At 47.0% G+C, this 25,532-nt stretch overlaps 1 protein-coding gene and 1 long non-coding RNA gene across 3 annotated transcripts in view; one reads left to right on the top strand and one right to left on the bottom strand.

Moving 5' to 3' along the window:
- LOC119446428 (uncharacterized) overlaps nucleotides 1-19,860 on the bottom strand; it is a 43,430-nt gene extending 23,570 nt beyond the window's left edge. The window contains exons 1-2 of the mRNA XM_049663369.1: nucleotides 19,424-19,860; nucleotides 1,094-1,212 (exon numbers count right to left, since the gene is read on the bottom strand). Coding sequence (XP_049519326.1) covers nucleotides 1,094-1,212; nucleotides 19,424-19,776 — 472 coding nt within the window. The 5' untranslated portion in view covers nucleotides 19,777-19,860. The remainder of the gene's footprint in view (nucleotides 1-1,093; nucleotides 1,213-19,423) is intronic.
- Nucleotides 19,861-23,712: 3,852 nt separating this feature from the next.
- Nucleotides 23,713-25,532, top strand: part of LOC125942493 (uncharacterized) — a 30,826-nt gene continuing 29,006 nt past the window's right edge. For both annotated transcript variants that reach the window (XR_007465150.1, XR_007465151.1), the window contains exons 1-2: nucleotides 23,713-24,111; nucleotides 25,047-25,140. This is a non-coding gene — a long non-coding RNA (uncharacterized LOC125942493). The remainder of the gene's footprint in view (nucleotides 24,112-25,046; nucleotides 25,141-25,532) is intronic.

Genomic DNA, 25,532 nt, shown 5'->3' on the forward strand with positions numbered 1-25,532 from the left:
ATCCGCCTGTTTTACGGAAATCATGTCCTCACAAAGAACTGTCTCATTGTTATGCGGTGCATTCTGGATTTTACGGCTTTACAGCTATAAGGAACTACAATGACCTACACAAAGCGTATCTACTTTGCTGGTTTACCAAATGCGGTGATAACATTGTTGAGCCGCGCAATGGGCTTTAAAGGGTATACGCGGGAAGTAGGCTTGAAAAGCGTGAAAACGATATGGTGATTGATGTAAGGCTGCTCAAAATTTGGGCTTAGATGTATCGACGCTGATCAGACTTCCACGATCGCCGAGTGCGCTCGCCGCTACCGTGGCGCTTTCAGTGGCGCTTGCGGGGGCACAGGTTCCCCCAATAAATAGTTCGTTTCGTGATTCACAGTTTTGCTACCGTGTTCTCCGCCGTCACTGCAACGTGCCAGTATTTTGTACTTATTTGGATAACACGTAAGCCGGCACGCGTACTTGTTATGCGTGCTTCTCGTGCTTGGACCACATTGCGGTCCGCAGTACGTATTAAAACCGCATACAAATTAATAAAAAATATGATCATCCGTTTCTGCAGCACCACAGCTGTCACAACAGGCATTGGTTGCAGAGCTGTCGTCCATACAGCGCTCGGGCAACATTTATACAAGTGGGGACGACCGAAGTGCTACGAGTGGTTCGAGTAGAGTATTCTAGTGTATAGTGATACGAGTAGCGTATTCGTGCCCACAAGCGATTACGCTTCCGCGGGCACGAATACTACTTTGTATTTTACTTGGAATAAAATATGTATGTATGTATGTATGTATGTATGTATGTATGTATGTATGTATGTATGTATGTATGTATGTATGTATGTATGTATGTATGTATGTATGTATGTATGTATGTATGTATGTATGTATGTATGTATGTATGTATGTATGTATGTATGTATGTATGACGCACGGGCGACGACAATGTCGACTTCGCGAATGTAATACTAACCTAAAATGAGACATGTATCGCCCGCACAGGGCAAAGCTTCAGCGTAAAAGCAGTGCCGCTGGCCGTTTTACCGCAGCAAGGCTAGGGACGCGTGTTTTGCTATTTATAAGATGCTTACCCGAGTACTCGATAGGATAGAATATGTCTTTGCCATGGTCTTTCACTTCCACGAAGTCAATGGCCACGTAGTACGTGGTGTCTTTCAGTCCGCTCAAAGTGATGTGCAGGCAAGGGAACCTGTGAGAACGCCGAGAAGCAACTGTAGTGCAGGCATAGGTGGCAAAGTAGATCAGAGCTTTCACGGCCAAAGGGATTTCTATAAAAGATGCTGCTTTGAAAGAGGAGATTATATGGAGTTTTATTGCGCAAAGGGCCAATGATGGCCAAAGAGCATAAACAGATGGTATTACGTAATAGATTATGTGGACAATGACAAGGGGCCGATGTATAGATGTGGCGTGGCTGTATAGATGCCTAATAACAGCCGCTGTAAGCGCGTAAAATATGCGCGTATTAAAATATTCATAATGACTGGTGAGGTGGGCTATGGACACAAAAGGTATGATTTGAACGGATCATATACTGAAAAGGATCGATGTCAGTAGCGCGACTACTTATCAAAGGTGCTTTAAACGCAAGGGAGTGGAGGCAAGTGCCCTATAAAACGCTACTATTATAGCAGCAGCCTCTGGTGACAGGGTGTGCTGCGATACCCTTTTGGCTAATTACATGTAACACAACTTCACTTAAGAAATTTAGAACAGCTTTGGTTTCAAAAATGGTTCGACACGAAGAAACATTGTTGGCACGCTGTTGGTAAGTTGCGGAAAGTTTTTTTTTTTTTTTTTTGCCTAGCTTGCGCTTTCCCCAACTGCGGCTTGACAAGATGTATGGGCAGCCTCTCGCCACGTCTACCACATATGGGAGGTTCACCGCCAGTCATTAGGTAAAAATGGGTATCATTACATTCCACCTGTACTAACATATGGGGTAGAAACTTGGGGTTTAACAAGTAAGTTTGATAAGAACCGCGCAACGAGTGATGGAACAAAAACGTTAGGCGTAACGTTAAGAGGCTGGTAGAGAGTGGAGTGGGTGATGCTGGCATGCGGGGGTAACCGATATTCTAGTTGATGTGAGGAAAAAAAATTTTGCAGACGATTACAATACTCCCTAATGGGAAATTTGAGTGCAGCTCTATACGTGTTTTCATTTCGCGATCTACTGGTTGGCGCGGACAAGCTGTCTCGTGCGGCACGTTGCAAATGGAGCGAAGTGTGGTGCGACTGCGTCGCTAAACGGGACATCGCGATAGGCAGCATGTGGGTGACGCGTGGGTGCGATTCACTGCAGCGGCCGCAGACATACCTCCGCTCATGCAGCGCTTTGTTTCCATATATGGTGTCGTTGGCGTCATCGGTGAACAGACGACGCGCGCTACTCTGGCGCCATCTCGTAGCCATCATTGTCGCAGAGCCCGTCTTGCGCGGCACCACGCTCTTCTCACACAACCATAACTTTGCCCGCGCGGCACCAGCGCCGCCCACTTCCCTGGCGGAAGGATGGAAGTGTCGAAGGTCGCCGCCGGGCCAGCGCGCGCCCGTGTTCTCTACGGCGCGAGCGACCGCGTGCGTTGTTTTCGTGACGGCGAGCGCGACCTCATCAACCAGGAAAGGTGGCACGCAATACTGCTGTGTTGTTGCACGGCCGCTGGATAAAAAAAAAAAAGTGCGGCCTGCCGCGTGCATCGAAAACGGTGTGATCCGCCGCGGCGCCACACGCCGGGGGCTGTTGTCTGGCATCAGCGTAGCAAATGCGTCAGGAACGCGCTTGGAACGCCGTCGCGCGTGCAAGCTGACGCGTTCCAACCCCGTCAACTAGCGCCGTTCGGCCCAGCCAAGTGGCCGACAATGCAACTACGGTCGTCACGTTCGCTCCCATAGCAGCGCGCCCGACGCGGCAGGCCGCACCTTTCTTTTATCCAGCGGCCGTGGTTGTTGATTGCCACAAGAGCCTCGAAAAGTCGAAAGCCGCCCGTGAAGTTCTACAGATTTCCGGAGAGGTGGTACGAGGAGGACAGACGACAAGCGTGGATAACTGCAGTGCGCCGAGCCAAGCAAGTCACGTACTTTCGCATTCGCGTGCAATATCACGGCCGCTCAATAAAAACGCAATAGTAATGTGTCTGTATTTAGTGCATGGCCGTTTGTTTAGACGTGTCGCGTAGTTGAATCGTACAGTGACATCCGCCGTGTTAGCTTAGCGGTAAATGCATACGTGTAGCGCTGCTAAGCTCGACGACGCGAGCACGATTCCCGGCCACGGCGGCCGCATTTTGATGGGGGCGAAATGCAAGAATACAGTTCTTGCCATGTACTTTGATTTTTGTGCACGTTAAAGAACCCCCGGTGGTCAAATTTATTCATGAGACCCTCCATTACAACGTGCCTCATAATGATATTGTGCTTTTGGCACGTAAAACCTGCGAATTTAATTGATTGTACTGTTCGTTCACTCGCGATCGGCAAAGACTGGCTCCAGATAATTATATCCTTTTTCCAAACGCTGCAACCTAAATTCCTAGTTGTACAGGCAACAAACAGCGCCGCACGTTACTTGTCTTTTGTGTGGTGGCAATCCGTATTTAATGCAAGCTGCGGTCATCGCATGCGTCGGTAAGCGGCAGATCGCAAAGCAGCTGCCCGAGACGCTCGCGTTATGTTTGTTGCTTGGCCATGCTTTGTGGGTTCACAATATCCAAGCATGTTTTAAAGTAATTGCCACCTTGCACATTCTTCCTGCTTCACTCTTCCCGCTAAGAATCTTCGTTTCGTGTAGTAGCCGGCCATCGGTGTGAGCCAGGCGCGTAGCCAGGGGGGGGGGGGGGGGGGGCTGATGGGGCTTCAGCCCATCCCCCCCCCCCCCCCCCCGAAATTTTTTCGTGTTGGCATGCACCGCCGACCAAAACTACCACCGACGCCGGCAATCATTCTGGATTTTGTCTAGAATGTCTTTTTCACGCTCGAACAGACATTTCGGCACGAACATTGCGAACTCGGGCTGGATTTTGTGACAACGCCCTTGCACCTGGAGTCGCGTAACGCAAGGAGCCACATCCGAGCACAGACTTTTAGCGGCTTTTCGATAGCGAGCGAGCGCGTTGCGGCATCTCGCAGCGGCCGAGGAATATACGGAGCGCATGAATTTCAATTACGAAACTTTATGGGTATAAAGTTCTCAAACTTTTGACGCGAAAGGTGCGCTGACATTTCCAAAGGCATGCTTTAAAATATTTTCAATTCTAGAAGTTTATGGAGTTAATGTTCTTATAAACTTGGGCCAACATGCGCGCACTGGAGCCCTCCCGTCCTAGCCGTTCCAGAAATGGGAGCACGCGCTTGCAATCTTCCACACACACGAAATACTAAATATCACCGGGACTGTCAGCTAGCAGCTGATACTTTTCTCCAAACATTTTCAGGAAGCGTGTCCAATGTGATTGATCAGCTGGACCAGGGCAGGCAAAGTAAAATATGAGAAAACAGAAGAAAGTAAACGGCTTATTATTGAGGTTTTTTTTTTTTTTTTTTGCGGGCGACAAGGTCTGGCTCTTCGTGGCCACAGGGACAGGGGCCCTATGGATTTAAGCAATGCCCCTGCTGAAAATACAGGCATTTTCAGAGTGCTTCTTCGCATGCGAGCTGATTTTGGAGATACATATCTGAAGAACCATTTGGAAAGTTGCTCCAGTAATGCATCGTATTTAAGCCCAGACGCACAAAACCAAATTATAGAAATTTGTGGTGACATTATCAAAGAAAGCCTAGATTCAAAAGCAGGCTGCTTCTCCATACTTCCTGACGAAACGACGGACATCGCTGGAATCGAACAGCCTACTGTTTCTGCAAGGTACCTAAATAAGTATGCCAACGACATCAAGGGAGTGTTTTAGGTTTTAGCACCGGAATAGATGCCCATCTCTCATTGCGATCGCAGGTTCTATGTAAATGTGTAAATACTGCTGCAGCTTCTAGTCACCCTTCCAGTGACCACTGCCAGCGCAGAGAGAATATCTTTTAGCAAGAGTTTACTAAAAAAACTACTTGCGCTCTACAATGTCTGTGGAACGCATGGTTAGGCTGGCGCTTCTATACACCCACAGAGACGTCGGCATCAACGTGTCCGAAGTCATTGAACACTTCGCTCAACTTTCCCGCCGAGAGAAGTTTGTCCTTTAGATAGCGAAGCAGCAAAAATCAATGCAAGTAAAAAGCACTGTTCCTTCAGGTTCATAAGTTCTTAAATATGAAAAAGTATGACCGTTCATTAGCTTTTAAAACCGCAGAAATTTTCGCAGTTTATTCTAGCAGTTAGCATCTTGATCACAATTATCACGCGAATACAAAAATTATCAGAATACCAATAACCAATTTTGACCGACCTTGCTCATTGAAAGCCCGGCCCACGCGGCGTTCGCCAAAAACACACTTGGATATTGGGTAGTTCAAACTTACCGCATCATCTGTGGCCTTCGTTTGTCCTTTTCTTTCATTTTCAGCTACCTGCTTTTATTGGAGGCTCGAGGAAGAAGAAGACGAGAGCGGATGTGCCCCGCATCGGCTCCGTCTCGTTTTTGAATGATTCTGCAGGCAATTTTGGCAGGACCACGGTTTCAAGCACATCATTGGATTCGTGAAGTTAACGCGAATCGGTGGATACCTTTGGACAAGGTGGGCCAGCTTTTTTCGGACTTTTATCGCCTGCTTGTGTGCATCGAACGTGGGAGCTCCGCTAGGCCTAACGCCACGTAGGCCTAGCGAGCCCGCCAAGTCGGCATGGCTGATACACGTATGGACGACGACGTCTCCTCGGAGACGGAAGACGGCGAGGAAGGAATGGGTTGGCAGGTGGTCACCAACCGAAGATCGCGATCTGCGGGAAAGACCTGGGGAGCTGGTGGAACCGCCCATTTGACCCAAGAGTTGCAAGGAAAGGAGATCGCCAGCAAAGGTGCCGATGGGGCCGACAAGCTTAAGCGCCGGATTGTGAAGGCGTCAAGGATGCCGCAACTGCCAGAGGAGCACAGGAAAATTATCGTTAGGCCTCGGGGAGGCCTCAACCTGAACAAGGTTAGCACTACAGCTATTGGAGAAGCGATCGTCGAGGCGGCCGGACTTACTGAAGACCAAGCGAAGGGAGACATCGTCTGCCCCAACTTCACACAGAACATCGTGGTGGTTAGTACACCGGACTTCGATCATGCCGAAAGGTATGTGCGACTCAAGTCTATTACTCTCATGAAGGCGGAATATGAAGTCAGCGCTTATGAAACGGCCCCCCACTCTACGTGCAAGGGGGTTATTAGAAGAGTGAACCTCAACGACAGTCAGAGTGTTATCACGAAAAAGATCGTGCATGAATACAACCCAACGGCGTTGGCAGCACAGCGCATCAAAGCTACGGGCTCGGTTATTGTGCTCTTCGACGGATTGAAGGTGCCCAATTTCATCAAATATGGGTCAACCCTAGTGAGGTGCTTTCTGTACAGGAAACAATTTGACGTATGTTACGCATGTGGAAGAATTGGACACAGATCAGACGTTTGTCCCACACCTGATGTAGTGCAGTGCAGGGGATGCGGTGTGCAAGACCCAGGGGAGGATCATACATGCTCTCCCAAATGCAAGTTCTGCGGTGAAGATCACCCCACAGGTGACAAAGATTGCAAGCAGCGGTATCAAATACCGTATGTAGTGAGAGTAAGGAGAAGAGAACGCTTGAAAGAGGACACCGAGATGGAATCGGCTCAACCGACAAAGGAGACCCCTCCGGGCGCTGGGAGGCGCTCACGCTCAAGGAATGGTTCAAGATCAAGACAGCGCTCACGCTCAAGAAGTAGTTCAAGATCAAGGCAGCGTTCAACATCAAGGGGAAGAAACCGTTCGAGGTCTCGGGAGGCGCAGGTGCGCTTCGAGGAGCAGGAGCTGAAGATCAACAAGAAAAAGGAGCCAGGAGCTACCTGGGCAGATAAAGTCAAAGGTACTGTGAAAGCCACAGGTAATGTGGCAATTGCCTCGCAGATACAAAGCAATGATACCAGAGTAGAACAGCTCATCAGAGAGGTTATATCTCTAAAGAAAGCGAATGAAGAACTTAAGAAGCAGATTCAGGAAATGAACAAAGGGTTAAGGGCAGAAAGCGGTAATGTGGCAGTAGCTAAGCCGGTGAGTAGAAGTAACAGGCAGGAGGAAGAAGGCACACCGGCGCCAAAAAAGAGAGCTGTAGTCCCAGAGGTGGAATCGATGTGCTCGGTTCTGGAGGAGATTAAGAATGCAATTAAGGACCTAAAGGACACGGTAGACAGCGTTAACCTTAAGGTGGACAAAATATGGAAGTGGAAGTTAACAGCCGAGAAACGGCTGAAAAAATTAGAGGCCCAAGGAGATGATGAGGAATATATGCCCTCGGAAGCAGAAAGCGTTAGAACACTTCCAGGAGCGGTGGGTAGCACAGTCAAGAGAACAGTGACAGGGGGTAGCAAGTCGGGGGGTAACGGCAATAATAATGGATAGCAGAAAGAGACTTAGTGTGTGGCAGTGGAATTGCAGAGGATTTTACCAAAAAAGAGCGTCATTAGCACAGATAATCAAAACAGTTGAAAATAGGCCAAAATTAATAATGCTGCAGGAAACTCTAGCGGAGGAGATCGGGCTGTCTGGCTTTAACTCAATCTGCAAAGGCAAAGACCCGGGCAGGGGAATCGCCACCCTAATTGACAAGAAAATTCCTTACATCGAGCATGATTTAAAATTAGGGGCGAACAAAATTGAATATATATTTATAGAAATGGTCCTAAAAAGGCACAAAGGTAAAGCGCAAAGCTTGTTCTGCCTCAACATATATAGCAGTCCCAGAGAGATGCGACAGAGCTTCAAAGCAATATTTAATAAGGCCATGGGGGTAGCCAAAAATGCGCCCCTCATAATAGGCGGGGACTTCAACGCCCCACACCAATCTTGGGGTTACCACTGGAGTACAAAGAAAGGGGAAGGAATCTGGCATCTTGCCACGGATTTAGGCCTCTCTCTTATCACAGACCCAGCTTTTCCTACTAGGTGTGGCACTTCCACGTGTAGGGACACTACCCCGGACTTAACCTTCACTTCTAACTTACCCAGGGCATACTGGATCAACTCTGGGACGGATCTGGGGAGCGACCATTACATACTACACATAATGGTGGAAACGATGGGGGTGGAGGTAAAGCATTTCACTTACATAGACTGGGATCAATTTAGAAAAATCAGGAAGGACAGAGCGGAAAAAGAAGGAATGGGGCAAATCACACCACCAGTGTGGGTAGCTCAGCTTAGGGAGGACTTGAATGCAGCAACTAAGGCTATACAAACTGAGGAAGAGGTCACACAAATGGACAGTAGATTGGCGCATTTGATCGAAGCTAAGCAATCGATTTTACAAAGATGGAAATCACACCGCTTGAACAGAAGACTTAGGAAGCGAATTGCTCAGCTCAATAGGGATATCGAGGAGCACGCCCGATATTTGCAGAAACAGCAGTGGAATGAGGTGTGTAACTCTATAGATGGAAGGATAAAACGTGGAGGAAATTGGAATCTGCTCAGGCATCTGCTCAATGAAAAAGGCACTAAATCGAATAGACGTACGGCAGTGGCGAAGCTGGTACACCAGGAAAGTCAGACTGCAAGCACAGAGAGCATAATGCAGCGATTGGCAGCTAAATACTTGCCTCTCAGGACAGCGGATCAGGAAGTAAGTTACCCCGATTACTTAGGGGCAGAATGCAACTTTATGGATCAGGAATTCAACGAAAGTGAGGTACGCACGGCATTGTATGATTTAAATAGTAGGTCAGCATCGGGCCCGGATGGCATCTCTAACAGATTGCTAAAGAATTTGGACGACGACTCCATAAAATATCTGACCACATACATTAATGAATTATGGAAGAATGGGGTCTATCCAGAAGAATGGAGGACGGCCTGTACTATTTTAATACCAAAGCCGGGCAAACAACTCAACTTGGATAACCTCAGGCCAATTTCGTTAACTTCATGTCTAGGAAAGACAATGGAGCATGTCATATTGAACAGGTTAACGAAATATGTGGAGGACAATGACATCCTACCGTATAATCTGATTGGTTTCAGACCAGGCTTGTCCACACAAGATGCCATGTTGTTAGTCAAACATAAATTGCTTTTAGCCAGTCCAAAGCACACTAGAGCTCTCTTGGGGTTGGATGTCGAAAAAGCTTTTGACAAAATTGAGCATAGAGCAATACTTGAGGTCATTTCTGAACTGGGATTAGGCAGAAAACTATATGAAGTGGTTAAATCCTTTCTTGGCCATCGTTCAGCACACCTTAGATTCGGGGACATTAAATCAAAGAAGATAGATCTCGGTGACAGAGGTACGCCACAAGGGTCGGTCTTGTCACCTATGCTTTTCAACCTGGCGATGTCAAAAGTGGCAAAGGGATTGAAAGGGATAGAGGGCATTAACTTTACCATTTATGCAGACGATGTGACAATATGGAACGCTGAAGGAAGTATAGGACAGGCGGAAAGCAGACTTCAGGAGAGCATTTATGAGGTAGAGTCCATTTTAGAAGACATGGGACTGAAATGCTCTGCTGAGAAGTCTGAACTCCTAGTACTCAGTAACAGGAAAAGGGGTAGAAAACCGAGGGGATATGTTCCAGAGGAAGAACCCAGGTTAGTACTAACCACGAAGGCAGGCAAAACTATTAAGCAAGTCGAATCCATTAGAGTCTTAGGGTTATTCCTGGAGGCAAACGGGGCAAACGGAAAAACAATACAAAACATCACAAGCAAGACTGAGGAGGTAATAAGACTGCTAAGGAGAATCACTAACAGACACAGAGGTTTGGGAGAGGAGAGCGCCATGAGGCTGGTCCATGCTTTCGCCTTGTGTCACTTCTCATATGTAGCAGGGATGCTTAGATGGACACAGACAGAACTAAAGAAGTTGAACAGATTAATTAAAAGGCTTGTCAAAACAACAGTAGGATTGCCGGTTAGCACACCGGATGATAAATTAATGAAACTAGGGCTCCACAACACAATAGCCGAAATAATTGAAGCTCAGCAAGTTGCCCACAGAGAGAGGCTTTCCGAAACAAGGTCTGGTAGAGCAATACTCGAAGAGCTAAGGTGGTACCCAAGCGAATCAGAAAATTCGGAAGACACAGTAGAACTAAAATATAGCATAAGAGAGATCATCAAGACGACTCCTTTTCCCAGAAATATGCACCCGGTGCACAACCTGGAAAGAAGAAAGGCAAGGGCCAAAGCTCTCCTGCAGGAGATAGAACAGGACAGAGAACATGCGGCTTTTGTAGATGCTGCATGGGTCAGAGGAAAGAAAGCCTTTACGGCAGTAGTAGTAGATGCAGATGGACTCACTCGGGATGCTATTACAATCATGACTAAAGAAGCGACAGTGGCAGAACAAGTAGCGATAGCGTTGGCTTTAAGGAATAATAAGTGGACGCGAATTTACAGTGACTCTAAGATGGCTATTAGACATTTTACCAAAGGCTTTGTAACCAAAAGGGCTGCCCAGCTGATCGGTGAGATGGACAGCCAAGGGATCGAAATCCGCTGGTTTCCTGCACACATGGGGTCTGTCGATCCATCTCGGAGGAATTTGAACGAGGTGGCTAACGCAGCTGCACGAGGACTTACTATCCGTGCACTACGCGACCAGGACCCCAATAATATGCTGGAGGAGAACAGGGACCGATTACTTACATATAATGAAGTCACGAAGCATTATTACATGAACAGAAGGGAATTCCCAGTGCCACATGCTAAGCTCAATAGAGCTCAAGCGGTGACTCTGAGGTTGTTACAGACAAGAACTTACCCTAGTCCAAACTTTATTAACAAGCTATATCCAGAAAGAGAGGTACCAATCAATTGCGAGAAGTGTAATGGCATCATTACTCTGGATCATATGCTTTGGCAGTGTCCTGTGGCTTTCACAGACTGCGACAAGGAAAGAGACTGGTGGCGGCGAGTGCTTCACAGTGGAGTGCTTTTAGATCAAGTACAGGCCGTCCAGAAGGCCCACGACACGGCGGTAAGGTTAAACCTTACTGTCCCGACGTGGGAGCCGCCTGCGTCATCCTAAGGGTTGATCTTCAGGACCTGAATAAAGTTTATCATACCATACCATACCTGCTTTTATTTCTTTTTTGAAACGAAGGAACACCCTCCTTTAATTTTTGGGTGCAGAATAATTGTTGGCGTTGTGCAGGCAGTTAAATTACAAATTTTCGTACTGATTTATGCATTATTCCTCTATTATTCTACCCACATGGCGATGTCGCGACCGCTGCATGGCCCAAGTACATATCACGATTTCTGCGATCATAGTTATGTTCCTGCCTAGATCATCTGTCTTTCTGTGTGCAAATTTTACTATCTGTGACTGAGCAACATGTTTATTTGTCTTATTTGACGCATTATATACACTGACCTTTGCTTAAATACGTAGATTTATTGGAGCCTCATACGTATTTTTAAATATCTTATTGCGAGGTTTTGTGTATAAAAGCAGTGAACTTTGTTTCCAGCGACTCTTTTTTTTTGCCCTTTAGCGAGTTGTATCTTCGCATTTGTATATCCCATTCTATCTTCGCAATTTCTAATATATATTTTGCAGAACTCTCCCACTTTTTATTTGTACTCACTGCTGCGAGAATTATCTCGGTGTAATTACAATACACGACTACAGCTGCTTCTGCGCAATCGATTGCAACGAGGGATAGCGTCATTGAGGTTTCTTCCTGGCCGTTGCATATGTAGATAAATGCAAACAAGGTTATTGAATGACAAAGATTCATCAAAATATTTGTCCTCAATTTATTCATTGCATGGCTTTTGCGTTTTTCATATAAGCTGCATGCACTGCTTTGCTGGTTTGCCGCGAAAAGGGTCAATATGGACCCTTTTCGCGGCAATCCCGTCGGCGCTGCCATATTTGATCACGTGGTGACGCGTCCATTGCTTGCCTCAACTGCCTCCGTTGTCTCCTTGTTTACAATGGAAGTGTATGACGCCGGCGCGGCTTAGAAAACCTCTGTTTTCGGAGATATCATAGACGGTGACTAGATGGACGACACGAAGCTTTGATCACAGCTTCAGAGAACATGCAAAAGCGCTTTGGGAGCTGATTAAGCTATGTTAAAATGGCATAAGCAGCGTATATGGTGCTTGTTCTAAAAGCGGGGCTAAATATGTATTCCAAGCTGTCCGATTATGAATTCAGTCAGGATTAGTGTGTTTTGCTCTTTGTTCTTTATTCGGCAAATATTTTGAGGCAGTGGCTTGTCAGTTTCTGACTCAGTGAAGTTCCTCGGTGCGGCCACTATCTGATTATTTTCTGCCTAATCACTCGCGGGTGTGCTCAGTTGCGAATCCGATAGATTTGCTATTGCTGCGCACAAGGCTTGAAACGTAGCTGTTTTGTACATTGTAATACCTTGTAGCAAATATATATTACAGCTAGTAACTTGCTTACTCTTGTGGACCATCACGAAACATTCAGCTTCGACCATTGGTGCGCCATAGGTGCAGTCCGTCATTTATTGTGTGTATACAGTGCGCATATATTCAAGTGTGAGTCCATTCACTTATTCTTGATACGTCGGTGATAAGTGGGCGTAAGTTTTCCTGCCATTTGGACAGATGTGTATAGATAACGTGCGCGAAACTTACTATGACAGGAAGCGGCGCTACTCCCTTTGTCATTGTTTAATGACTGGTACTCCTTCTTGCCGACTTTCTGGGGATGAAGCCCTTTCTTTGAAGGTTAGCGATACAAGGCTGGCGGATGAGCAAATTTCTGTACCCTCGAGGAAAGCCGTACATCATGAAGTGCCGGTAACACGTTCGGACAGTTGCAGCAGCGGTCCGTGAACTTCGCCACACAGATTCATTCTATTCCTTAACATGCCAGTCACTATTTTTGCAGCCAACTACTGCACACGTCTTCAATCCACATTATTCAATCTAGCGCATGATTGGAGCACAGTGTGTTAGCGAAAACTCAGTTGGATTTCCGACAGCTGATCTCACAGAAGCAAGGTAGAAGCGGTAATGGTTTCGTATTCGTGCGCGGTCGCTGAGGAGAGGTATGGCGCGCCGCCGTGAGCACCATCTCGTTTCTCTAAAACAAACTGCTCCGCGAAAAGGGTCAATAGTTCTAAAGTTCATGTGATGTTTTCTTTCCTTACTAATTAAACAAAAACAAAAAAAACGCGGTAGATTTGATATCAGTTATTTCTGCCACAATTTTGGGGGGCATGCGAATTTATTCTTTTATGACAACATACATATTTTAATTGACAGTGTATAGCGTTCAATAATTCGTTTGCAGCATCTAATATACAATGGAATTGGCAATGCAGTTATTATTCATGCATTTGATCCCTCGACAAATTCTATAAGGAGGAGGCCGCGCTGCAACCTGAGCCCCCCCCCCCCCCCCCCCCGAACAAAATTTCTGGCTACGCCACTGGTGTGAGCTTACTTTTGCTGCGGCGGGGTATTCGCCCGACGAGAAACTAGATTTGCTTTGGTGAGGCATGTATCGCTAATTCTTGCGCTCATGCTGCTGGTCCCAAGGTAATCACTGGTTACCGTGACCTGGGTTCATTTCGCGGAGCAGTTTGTACGAGTGATTTCTCATGACCAGTGAAAAGATACCTTGCTCAATAATGCAATGAGTTGCCATGACTCTAGCATTGAATAAGGCATGATTACATTAAATATTTATACAGCATGATATAAGGCATTATGCACATATGTAGTACTTACATCGTTAATTAATTTTATTGGCTTATTGGTGCCTAATGCATGTGTTCTTTCTGTTCCGACAGTGCTGATGCCACTCCCTGGGAACCAAATTGAGAGCAGCCGTGTGTGCGCGCCCAGCGACCAACGAAACCAACCGCAATCGTCATCGTCTCTGCTCATCTCTGCAAGCATGCATGACCGCTTTGTGACTGCACCATAGAGAAATAAATGTGACTAAATGACTGAACTCGGGTGTGTAGCTCTAACTCGATGTCGTATACAATCTTGTTGGACTCCTCCGACACGCACTTGGCTTTCACTGTCACATCACCGCCCACAATTTTTCAACACCACACACGTGTGGAAGCAGACGCTCCCCTTTCTTGAGGTTGCCGCCACGAAAAAAACTGTTGGCGTCGGCAACCGTCTTGAAATCGCACTGCAGTCATGCATCGCTGTTCAGCAAGCAGGCGATCTGCCGCCGTCGAAACCGGAGCGCCGTGAGCACGAGCACCGAGGGAAAGAGCGGGCGAAACAATGTAAACAAAGCGGAGACTGCACCGCGGAGCGACCGGGCTGCTTGTAATTTCCACATTGAAGACGCTGTCATATGTCAGGAGGCGCAGCAGCGCCTTCAGGCGATCGTTTTTCCGGCTGTTGCTCCTTGGGATGACGTGCAGGTTCGAGTCACGAAGCCTGTCACACGCCGGCAGACGAAAGACTACCACGGCGTCTATCGATCCCAACTTGCAGAACGGGCTGACTTGAAAGAATATGCCATTTTCACAGATGCGGCCTGGGATCCTACTACATCCAAAGCGGCGCTGGCAGTCGATAGTGGTGAGCAGCAAGACGTCCGGATTCGCCAACACCAGCAAGAACCAACCATTAAGGCACTTGAACTGCAGGTCATCCTATTTGCCATGGAGAAGCTGAAGGAAAAGGCGGGAAATATTACGGAAGACCGCAGGGGCAAAGAGTTCACGATATTAACCGACTCTTTAGATGCCCTAAAGGCGCTCACGGTGACGGCCAGAGTAGGCACGTGGGCGCATGATATTAAGGTCGCATGCGCATCCCTTCATCGGGATTACGGCATGGGTGTGCGAGTGCACTGGGTCCCGGGGCACTCGGGCAGCATCGGCAACGGTGCGGCCCACCGTGCAGCGAGCGAGCTGTTATTTTCCCGCTCATCTCCCCTGGGCCCAGTCCCCCTCATTCCTGTGCGTCTGGATCCAGAGGACGATCGCGAGCGACTTAAAGTACAAGCCAAACGGGAGCTGAAGGCGAAGGTACCGCACAATGCCCACCCTTTGCCCAAGGGGCTTCCTCGGGGCGCGCAAGTCCTGGTGCATAAGGCCAGGACGGGCGCAGCACTCACCGAAGACGTCCTGGCTAAGTGGCGCGCGTACGCGGCTTCAAGGAAGACGCGAGGCCCTCAGAGGCAACGTTTGGACAATGAGGAGCAGGAAGAGACGGAGGTGAACGCGATGTCAACACCAGTGACGTGCAGTACGTGTGACATGGGTGCTCGACCGACAATCAGGCATCTATTGTGGGACTGTCCCGGTCTCGCGGCCGTAAGAGACAAACACAAGGTGGCGTGGTCCATGCCTCACTCGAGGCATGGACCACGCCACCCCCTGAGGCCGATGGCCGACGAACTATCAACTCCTTATGGGAGTTTGTGCGCGAGGCCGGCTTGACCGGCAGGTTATGAATGTGTAGTGTGTTTTTTTTTCCTTGTGAACCCCGCCATTGACCCTTACCCCTGCTTAGGCCGTTCAGCCATCCTTTTCAATAAATTTATTCTCTCTCTCTTTCGTCTATACCCTCCTCCTCCGCCTCATTATTCCGCATGCTCCTTCCTCATCCGCTTTCTTCATCGCGCTCTCTTCGCTATCGCCGTCTTTCATCTCCCACTGCGCTTCGCGTTCGCTTTCATCCTTCGCTGTGCTCGTTCGCTCGGTTACGCCGAGCACTCCGACGCTTGCCGCAGAAATGACCGCCAAGAGTTGCACTCTAAAAGTGGACCTGAGCAGGCTGTTGATAATAGCAAAGAAATAGCTCGCGCAAAATTAAAAGAAAAAGAAGTGCGGCGATCGAGGCGCGCGTGGGACGGGGTTATTCGTCGTCTTGTTGAAAAAAAACGGCAGCGTAAGACGGCGCTGCTCTCGGCTCTTCTGGCGTATTGTCCTTCACCGTACTTGAAGCGGTCTACCGGAAAACGAGGTCCTCGGACTTTACACAGGCCATATAATGCGTGGGAGAAATAACCAGTGGTCCAGTAGAGGTATGCCATGGGTGCCAAGGAAAGGGAAGTGCCGTCGAGGACAGCAAAAAAAAAAATTGGTGGGGGACGAAGCTATTGGAAACTTGCAGGCACAACTTGTAATCAACTAGCGCAACACCTCGGTAATTAGAGAACGCTGGCAGAGGCGTTCGTCCACCAGTGCACTTAAAAAATGCGCTGCTGCTGATCATTCCTTGGCTTTTTCGGCCATTTTTCGTGGTTGTTGGCTGGTGGTCCGACTCGACAAGAAAAACCTTCATTGGCTCTCTCGCTCGCTTGCTCTCTGGCCTTCTCGTGCACTCTCTCGTTCGGGGTATTCGCTTACACTGGCAACATCGTCGATCTTTCAGCACAATGCTTTTCTCAAGCGATCGCGACCAGATCTACGCTTTGGAGTTTGCGTGCTGCGTGTACCTGTGTGTGCCTCGTATTGTTATCTGCGGCAGTTACGGAAGACTATGTGATCCTTCGCCAAAGGTCGGCAGTTACCTGGTGTCGATGCAGCTCGTTTGACGAAGGGTGGGAAATCCATGGCAGACGCGACCGTATGATGTTGGTAGTGAAATTCCCTTCCCCAGAACGCGCCCGAACCAAGGTATGGTATGGTAGGTACGCATGGTAGCGAAGGTCCCATAGAATTTCATACATGCTGCAATGGCGGCTTGATGCGGATTTATTGGCATCCACTTTGAAACGGGAAGGTGATAAATGGACACCTAGCCTGCTTGAGTTAAGCAGGTATGCTATACGTTCTTTTAATTCTAGCATTTGTATAAACCTCTCCTTTATCTTTTTCTGTTCCTTAAAACTTCTCCATCTACACAGCACCGCTACTTATGCTTGCAACGAATCCGGTCGTATCAATCTCTTCCCTGCTTTCTTTACACCAATGTGGAGGCACGGCAATGCCATCTACATTTCGCGGGGTCAACTTCTCGGTGAAAAAAAAAAAAAAAAAACGTTTGCCGTTGGAGGCTTCCTGCGCCAAGTCGTCTACTGTGCCAGCTCACATTATATCGCGTACAAAGAGCACACAGAAACACCACAAATTGAGCGTAAGTGAGAATATTCGCCACAATGCCGCGCCACAACCTAACACGAATACACCCATCTGTATTTATAACCCTCATTCTATAGCGGCAAAATTACACCGGTGAGCCCTGAGAGTGTTGCATGTATTCAAAGCAATCGGTTCACCGAGATTTCGAACTATAAGAACCACATGCATGTGTCCTTAACACCAACACACATCTGTCATTTCGGATTTAATATAAACTCAACTATACAATGAAACAATTGACAAAACGCACGCTTTATCTTCACTAACACAGCATGTGTGCCGCCTGTAAATTTTCTCTGGTTCTGAAGACATAGCTCAAACATTTAGTGAAAAGGCAGTTAAAAAATAAAGGTACTCATGAAATATTTTAAGGTGAACACTGTATATAATGGCATTGCTTTTTATGGCTACGCAAAAGAGTTTTGACGATATTACAGTGCTAAATCATGTAACACAATCTCGGCATATCTCAGCATGGAGGAAGGAAAAATATAGGAGGGAGCATTACGTCAGGCAGGCAGCCTTGGCAAGCGATCGCTCCGTGTAGTCAGCAGTGGTAGCCCAACACGTGACCTCTTGCATCGAGATCACGGAGAATGGAGATTTACCGAGACATTTTGTTACTGGTAGTTGTTATTCGGGTGCGCGCGCGCTTGGGCGGCAGCTGCTCACATGGAGGAAGGAAAAATATCTTTTTCGATGTTTTATTTTTGTTTATTTGAAGAGTTTCAAATGGTATTGAATGGGTATCGAAAAAAATTGCGAGTACTATAAAACCTACCGCACGCTGACGTATCTTTCCATGCTCTGACGTATCTTTCCCTGCTCTGACGTTTACACCACGAGTTGCGCAACCACACTCGGCTTCAGTCGCGTTGCGTTATGCTCCCTCCTATCGTTTTCCTTCCTCCATATATAAGCACGCGTCTCCACGATCAAACTGCAGAAAGCCTGCACAGTTTCGTAACCATAATTATTCGTGGATGGAAGCAAGCAGCCTGTGACTTAATATTTTCCTATTCTAATGACATTGTCTGTACTTTTTCAAATGCGTTCATTAGTGACGTATTGGATGCATCAACTAGTGTTTTGCCCCGCGAGATGTGGTCGCGCTTCAATGGCACCACCACGATTCATGCCGCTGATCATGGGTTTGGAAACAGATTTGCACCTCGCCTTCGCGACGACGCGAATTGACCATGCCCGAACGCTCTAGCAAATGACACAAACCAAGCCTCTAAGAGCCACTGCACCTGCCCAAACTTGCTTCCATGTGCAGCCGCGCTGTCTGCACTGGCGCTGCGCAGAGCGAAGCTGCGCGCTCGCCTGATGCCCCAAGTACGGGAGCCTGTACGCGGGTCGTCCGAGTTCAATCAGATAAGAGGCATAACCAGGTGTTTTGGGCACTTCGTGGGATTAACTATCTCTCGGTTACGCTAACTGCGGGCCAATTAGGGGAAAAAGCAAACTCCCATCGCGTTTACTGCCGCGTTAACGCCACTGGACCCCTCGGCTGCTGCAGTCCGCTCGCGCCGTTCACTCCACGCGACAAAGATGCTTCGTCGTCGACGATAGGCGTAACGTGTTTCAGAGCACGGTAGACGCTGCATCCGCGTAAGCACTTAAATTGGCATGCTTTGGTATTCATTTCTCTTCAGGGTTTCCACTCTCACGAACACGCCATCAATGTGAAAACATATTTTGATATCGCGCACTGACTTTGAAGAGATACTATACTGCGTTCCATTCATAGCAGTCAACGGTTTGGAAGCTACGCAAGAAGTTCGGTCAAGAAAATTTGTCGCTCCGCGCATTCCGTCTATGCTTCGCTGCGCGCCAACAGCGTTCGCTCGCGCGATCATGCACGTGAGGCTCCTCGCGGTGGGTTGCAAATAAAAAATAAAAAAAAAAAACCGAAAAGAACAACAAAAATAAAAATGATCTAAAACAAAGAATTAGCAGCCTTATACCACGGTGTGTTTGTTTCTAAGGAATAAAACTTGGTTCATTCAATACTGAGCCTATAAAAAAAAAAAACACTTGCGCGAAATTGTGGTCAAAAGACATCGAACTGTATCCAAGTGCGAACGAAGCAACTGCAAGCAGTCTCTCTAGCTTCCACAGCGTTGACTGCCATGTATGGAATCGAGTATAGCTGAAGGGCTGCAAACCCGCGCAAAATGTATTGTGCTACGAGCACGGCGAACCTGGCGCGCAGCCACTCCTCACCTGCCCGAAGTGGTCACGGTTATGTCCGGCTCGTCATCCCTTTCTGCTGTCTGTGTCTCCAAGACGCCCAAGGTGGGGTCGTAGCCGCAGCAAAGGCTCGTCGTGGCAGACTTCACCACCACGCCTGACACTGGCTTGCTGTCGCAGATCGGCTGCTCGTCGTCATCGCCTTTGGTGACGTCTTGGTATTGCCGGTCACTGCTTGGGGCCTCCGTGTCGGATGCGGCCGGAGTGCTGCTGCGACTGTCATCGTCCCGCGTCATACGGCGAGGCTGCGGTTGTGCATTGCCCTGCGCCACCGCGCGCTCTCTGGAGGTTCCGCTGCTCGAGCTGCTATCACCGGTCGCGGACATGGTGACTTCTGTTGACGAGCGCCGGGTTGGTAGGAGCCAGAGTCAAACGCGGCGTTACCTGCGCCCTGCCAAACCAAGGCACGGTCAATCTTGCGCGGTGGACGCAGCACTTGTGACAAGTTGAAAACGGTCCGTCAAAACATTGTCCGCCCTCTATAGGATTACCTTTGCACCAGCAAGTAAGCTTCAGAAAATTATTTTTAAAAACGAACATGCGCATGTACTAAATTATAGCGTGCGCGCATGCTTTCACTGTCGCACAAATATTGTTGCGGGCTGATGCGCAAGGTTCAAAGCGCGCCGTGATCAAGGGATTTCGCCGATGATGGCATACAGGACCACTTTACAATCACGATGGGATTCTTTGACGTATTTCATCTGCTTCTCAGCCTGGTCATCTAACCAATGGTAGAGGTGGCAGAAAGGCGCCGCTATGCGAATGCTCAAAGCGTGTTGCAATAAGTCTCGAGTTTCTGGCGCATTGCGTGTGGTAGCGGCAAGACAAGTTCGGTATCGAATGTATGAATAAAACGTCGAAAACGTCGGGTCGCATGTATGGTTAGTTGCCAAGCAAGTCACTGAAAAGACTAATCACTGCAAGGAAAACTGAACTGACTTACGTAAGAAAGTTAACCGAAGCTTCTTATAACATTGCATTTCTTGGGTAACCTGATTAGGATATATAGTTTACGAGCTATATCCACTGTGCTGCCGAAACTTTAATATTGACTGCAGACTTTTTAGTCACGAGAATTACATGTTATTTCAAGTCAATTACGTTGTTGGTAGTTTTTTACTAGCCACGCTAATTTAAATTCACTTACTTTTCAGACAAATTACGTGCAATCCGTTACTTTACTAACGAGCCAAGCTCTATAGTCGGATACAACTTAAGTCGGCAGTGAAGCCCCGCCCACGCCCTCATAATCGCCAGCCACTGTTCCTCCGCGAGGCTGCAAATAGCCCGTACTTCAAACTTTCCCTGTTACCTAATTAAGGTGGTAACGACAAAAATAAAATTATGAGCGCATAATTTTATACGTTTCCCCTCGTCTATTATAGTGGAACGTACAAGTACGACAAGTACAGTCGTATCAAGTACGACGCCGTTTAGAAAAGGTCGCATGACGACCATTTTGTTTGCTTCTGTGATTAGCTGGCGGAGTAACACAACCCCGCGTGGTCCGTGTGCCATTGTTGCCAACTGCTGTTTTTCTTTTTTTAAGTTGTATCCCACTATAACAGACAAAACAGCCTTAAGCACTTGAATTTGGCGGGAACCGCAGCAGGATGCACAGTCATGCCCCAATATCAGCCTCGTGAATGCGCATAGTCAGACAGGCAGACCCGGGCGCTCGGTATTTGTTCACCGTAACGCTTTACCACATGTTTACCGACAAATTGAACCGGCGCTGCCATAGCTCGCTAGCGATGGCCACTTCGGACGTTCATGCAAGAAGATCGCCTGCAGCCGATAGCGACTCACAGACGACTAAGCGGTATACACCCGAGCATTGCAGCATTTAGCTACCCACAATCTTCTGAGCAAGGTTTTCGTACGCACAACAGCGACATTTTCTCCGGCGTGCACAGGGCGAGTGTTCGGTGTTGCCGCAGATGCCTTTACAAGGAAACGAGCCAAGATGACGGAAGGAATTTTTGAAAAAAGCCATTCCTATTAAAGATAAACTATGGTGGGTGGCGGGCGGGCTTTAGATAAAAGACGCGTAGAGCACGTCAGCTAGTCCTGTTTACTGTGTTTGTGCAAAGTTTATGTGAAGTAAAATGACGTAAACGTTATCGATTGCGTTTAAATTTAGGGGTCGGGGAATAATCGAAGTTTCGAATACGAATAGGATTAGTCAGGGTGTAATGTTCAATTCGTATTCGAAAAGGAACTATTCGGTATTTTCGAATATCCGAAACCAACCAAATATTTTGCTGCGACCGACTGTTTAGTCCAGTAACTGCTTTCAGTCTGCTAAACAAAGTATCACCAATTATGAAATGTGTGACAATAGTTTTCGAAGCAATGCAGAAAATAATTGTTAATGCAAGCTTAATTCTTTTTTGTTTCGCAGCAGAGGCTTGCATGACATTGCGTGAATTTTCCTTGTGGTCTGTCATTTTGTGTTTTTGGCAGTCTAGCTATCCAGCAATTTTATCTTTTACGCTTCACACACGTGATATTTTCCTTGCGACGGGCCCTTTTAGATGTGTCTATATACGGCGACAAGTCCCTCAGCAGCTTCTTTCCTTTTTTCTCTATCTACCGGTCTTTTTTTTTTTGGCCGCCATTTATTTAGGGCTTTTGGAAAGACAGTCGTACAGCAGGCAATTTTTTTCCTGCACTGTAAAAAATTTCCGTCATTATACGGAGGAATGGCACTTAAAAGTGTGGAAAATAAGTCGTTTTCAAAAAAATACGGCAATAACATTCGTTAAAATACGGAAATGCTCCCTGTTTCAAGTTTTACGTACGTTTCACCCGTAATAATGCAGTGGCTGCACCGTTCTGCACGAAACAGACAGAATTTCGTATTTTTTAGTGAGGAAAGCTTTGCACGCTGTCTGAATGTGCGCTTGTACTCACAGCATTTTATCTAACAATATTTTATTGAACATGCAAACTGTACTCATTATGAAGAAACCTCCAGTATTTGGCGTTCTGCCAAAAGTTGCAATAATGATCGTATATTTAAATATATGTTTTCGCACGCTCTATTCCGGTCGCAGTTGGCCGCGCACACGGGCCTTGTGACGATGATTATATGCTCAAAAATATGCTTGCACTTGCAATGTTTTCACATTATTTGGTGTCAGCGCTTTCCAATGTATAATACAACATATATGTTTAAGTCAACAAAGAGCGGTGCGCATATGTGCCCATGTAAGCGAACTTGCGCAGCTCAGGTGCAGGTGCATGCACATCAGTACCGAAGCGCAGCGAGAGGTATAATGACCATACTTGCGTTTACATTTAGCAACAAATTGTCTCGAAGAGAATTGGCGGCCTATAGCTCCAACTACTAGGGCCAGATTACATTTTTGAATGTCAGAAACAACCCAAGAGTAAAATGGCTTTACTGAACTGTACAGAAGTTGCATACGATTTCAACCACCCAAATAAGTTCAAAATCTCTCAATAACTGTCCGTTCATTGACACACCACGATAACGCATAATCTGTACTGTTCATGTGTGTCAATTATTTACGGTAAGATGTAGTCGCAAGCATTAGGCATGCTTCACCTTGAAACAAGACCGGCGAGCACGCATGTTCTTGTACGGCAGAATAAAGTTCGCGAACATGCACAAATATGCACCGTGTGCCGACTACGCGATGGTGACCGAAGATGAGAAATGTAGTACTGTGAGTACTAAATTGAAGAAGAAGAAAACGCCTAGTGCCGTGTTGGCGTAGCGATTCACCCTATATTTCTTTTTGACCCAACATGCAACACCATTTGTTCCATTAGCTTTATTATAACATTGGGAAAAAGCTATGGCACAACTCATTATTTACCCGTTCGTTATATGCACCAACCAGCCCAAATTAGCACTATATTAGACGCATTGGGGTACACTGCATTGCAACACTGGGATTTGCCATCCCCAGTAGGAAACCGGACGCTCGTCTCGTTGACCTGCCTGCCTTTCATCTCCTTGCTTTCTCTATCTCTTTGCACAAAATCTACTATCTTGTCGGAGAGAAAGCGTTATCCTCTCTCACAGTTAAATTATTTGTCGAGCAATAATTTTACTGTTAAACGGATAAATTGGAAAACGAAACCGATTCCGATAAGTTCTCCGTGCTGACAGAGCGCGGCACCAGGTGGCACCGTGCGCTGCGCTTCCGTAGGGAGCTCTCTACGCTTCCTATCTTGATAACAAGTGGTTGACGAAGCTGCGAATGTGTCGCCAGCCGGCTGGCCGGCTTTTATCGTTTCATGTTGTACAGATTGTTAGTTTACCGTAAATATGTCTTGATTTGTACTCAAGAGTGAAGCAAGGCCCCACGGAACAGAGATTGACGCATCTGGAGCGAAGAACAGAAGCGATGGTTGGTTACGCTACACTGCTTGACTCTCGGCATGCTCGCATTGGCAAAGTTCCGAATTTGTCGCTGTGTGATGTGCGCTTGTGTTCTCGTAATGTGCCGTCATAGCGCGGGGATATTTGCGCTGAATGTGTTTCACTTGGTCTACAAAACTGCACGCAACGGCGTCGGAGAAGTTGTCCTGTCTTAGGTGCACGTATGTGCTTCTTGGATACGCGATAGCCTGCCTTCAACGGATGTTCAACAGTCTACGCGCGCTCGTAACTTGCTCACGAGGTAAGCCCGTTGTAATTTGTTTTTGTTTGCTTTGCGTAGCGTAGGTGTTGAAATGATGTGTAGTAAGCCGGCGTCGCGATCAGAAATATTGTTTCAAAAAGGCCAAGTAAACGGCTTCTTAGGGCAAAAACGTAAAGGGCTCGTAAATGGGAATAAGTATCACATATCGATTGAGATGAATCTCTATGGTAGCGCGGTCGGCTCTATTGCGATCGAAATTTTCCGTGTGACGATTATAACCTCTTGCTCACCTGCGTTAAAAACGTAGAATAAAGGTGCATTCAGTTGCGCTCATAAGAGCATGCTGTGGACGTATTCTGAAACGTTCCACTTCGGCGATATTTCGCTTTTCGCCTTCAGATGCGCGCTGATTGGCTGGTTGAGCAAAATTGAATGAAGTCGGGCGTAACCAGCCAATCAGCTCATCCAATTTTGCTAAAACAGCCAATCAGCGCGCGCCTGAAGGCGTAAAGCGAAATATCGCCGAAGTGGAACGTTTCAGAATACGTCCCCTATATCCGATCTAAACGTTCGAACTAATAGTAGTGGTTCACTACATGTGATGGTTACTTTTCTGCTTGCATGTGTGTTTTTAATGCAGTTACAAAAAAATATTGCTAGCTCTCCTGTGTCTTTCTTTGGTGCATCTGATTGCAGTGCAGCAATACGTTTTGCTTCGTATGATGCCTGCGCAGTCAAGGCGTTCGTGTCAGTAAGCTAGCCGTAATTGTTGTATCAGTTGCTAAAGAAAAAAAAGAAAAAAAGGGACATACAAATGAAGCGAATGCAATCGTCATAGACTGTATTTTATAAATACTTGAGTTAAATTGCTTAAGGGGCGGGTAGATGTGCATGAAAACCAGATGACTGCATTGAGACTTAGCAGGACTAAGGTTACATAACATTACTAATTCATCATTTTCTTTCACTGAAAGGCTAGTTGCTGTTGCCCTGCTGAAGCTGAGAAGAGGTCTGCTGCCTGCCAAGTGCCCATGTCTCTCAAGTTGTTGCAGTGTTGTTGCCCTCAAAGTGAGTGCATTTTTTCTCTTAGCTTTTTACTAGCTGGATCATGACATCTGCTTAGCTGTGTAGGTGAGTACTGTTTGCGATATTGGAGTGCTGGTGGCCAGGCACCTCCTAAATATTACAACATGTCTGACAGAGTGCAGCTATGGCAGTATGCAAAGGTGTTAACATATAAGTCAAATTAGGTTCTTTGAGTTACTATATTGGTGTCATTCAATTGTGGTCTAGCAATATAAAATACTAAATGGGGAAAAATAAGTTTAATTTGCTCTTGGTAGGTTATGCAAGATAATCAACCAAGCTCTTACACATGAAATGGCGCATTTGCAGGTGTGTTCTGCAACCCCCCAGCCCTGAATAACTTTCGAGTTAGGTGCTACCGCTATAATTTCTCT

This window comes from Dermacentor silvarum, chromosome 1 (genome assembly GCF_013339745.2).
Source record: "Dermacentor silvarum isolate Dsil-2018 chromosome 1, BIME_Dsil_1.4, whole genome shotgun sequence".
Classification (NCBI taxonomy): Eukaryota; Metazoa; Arthropoda; class Arachnida; order Ixodida; family Ixodidae; genus Dermacentor; species Dermacentor silvarum.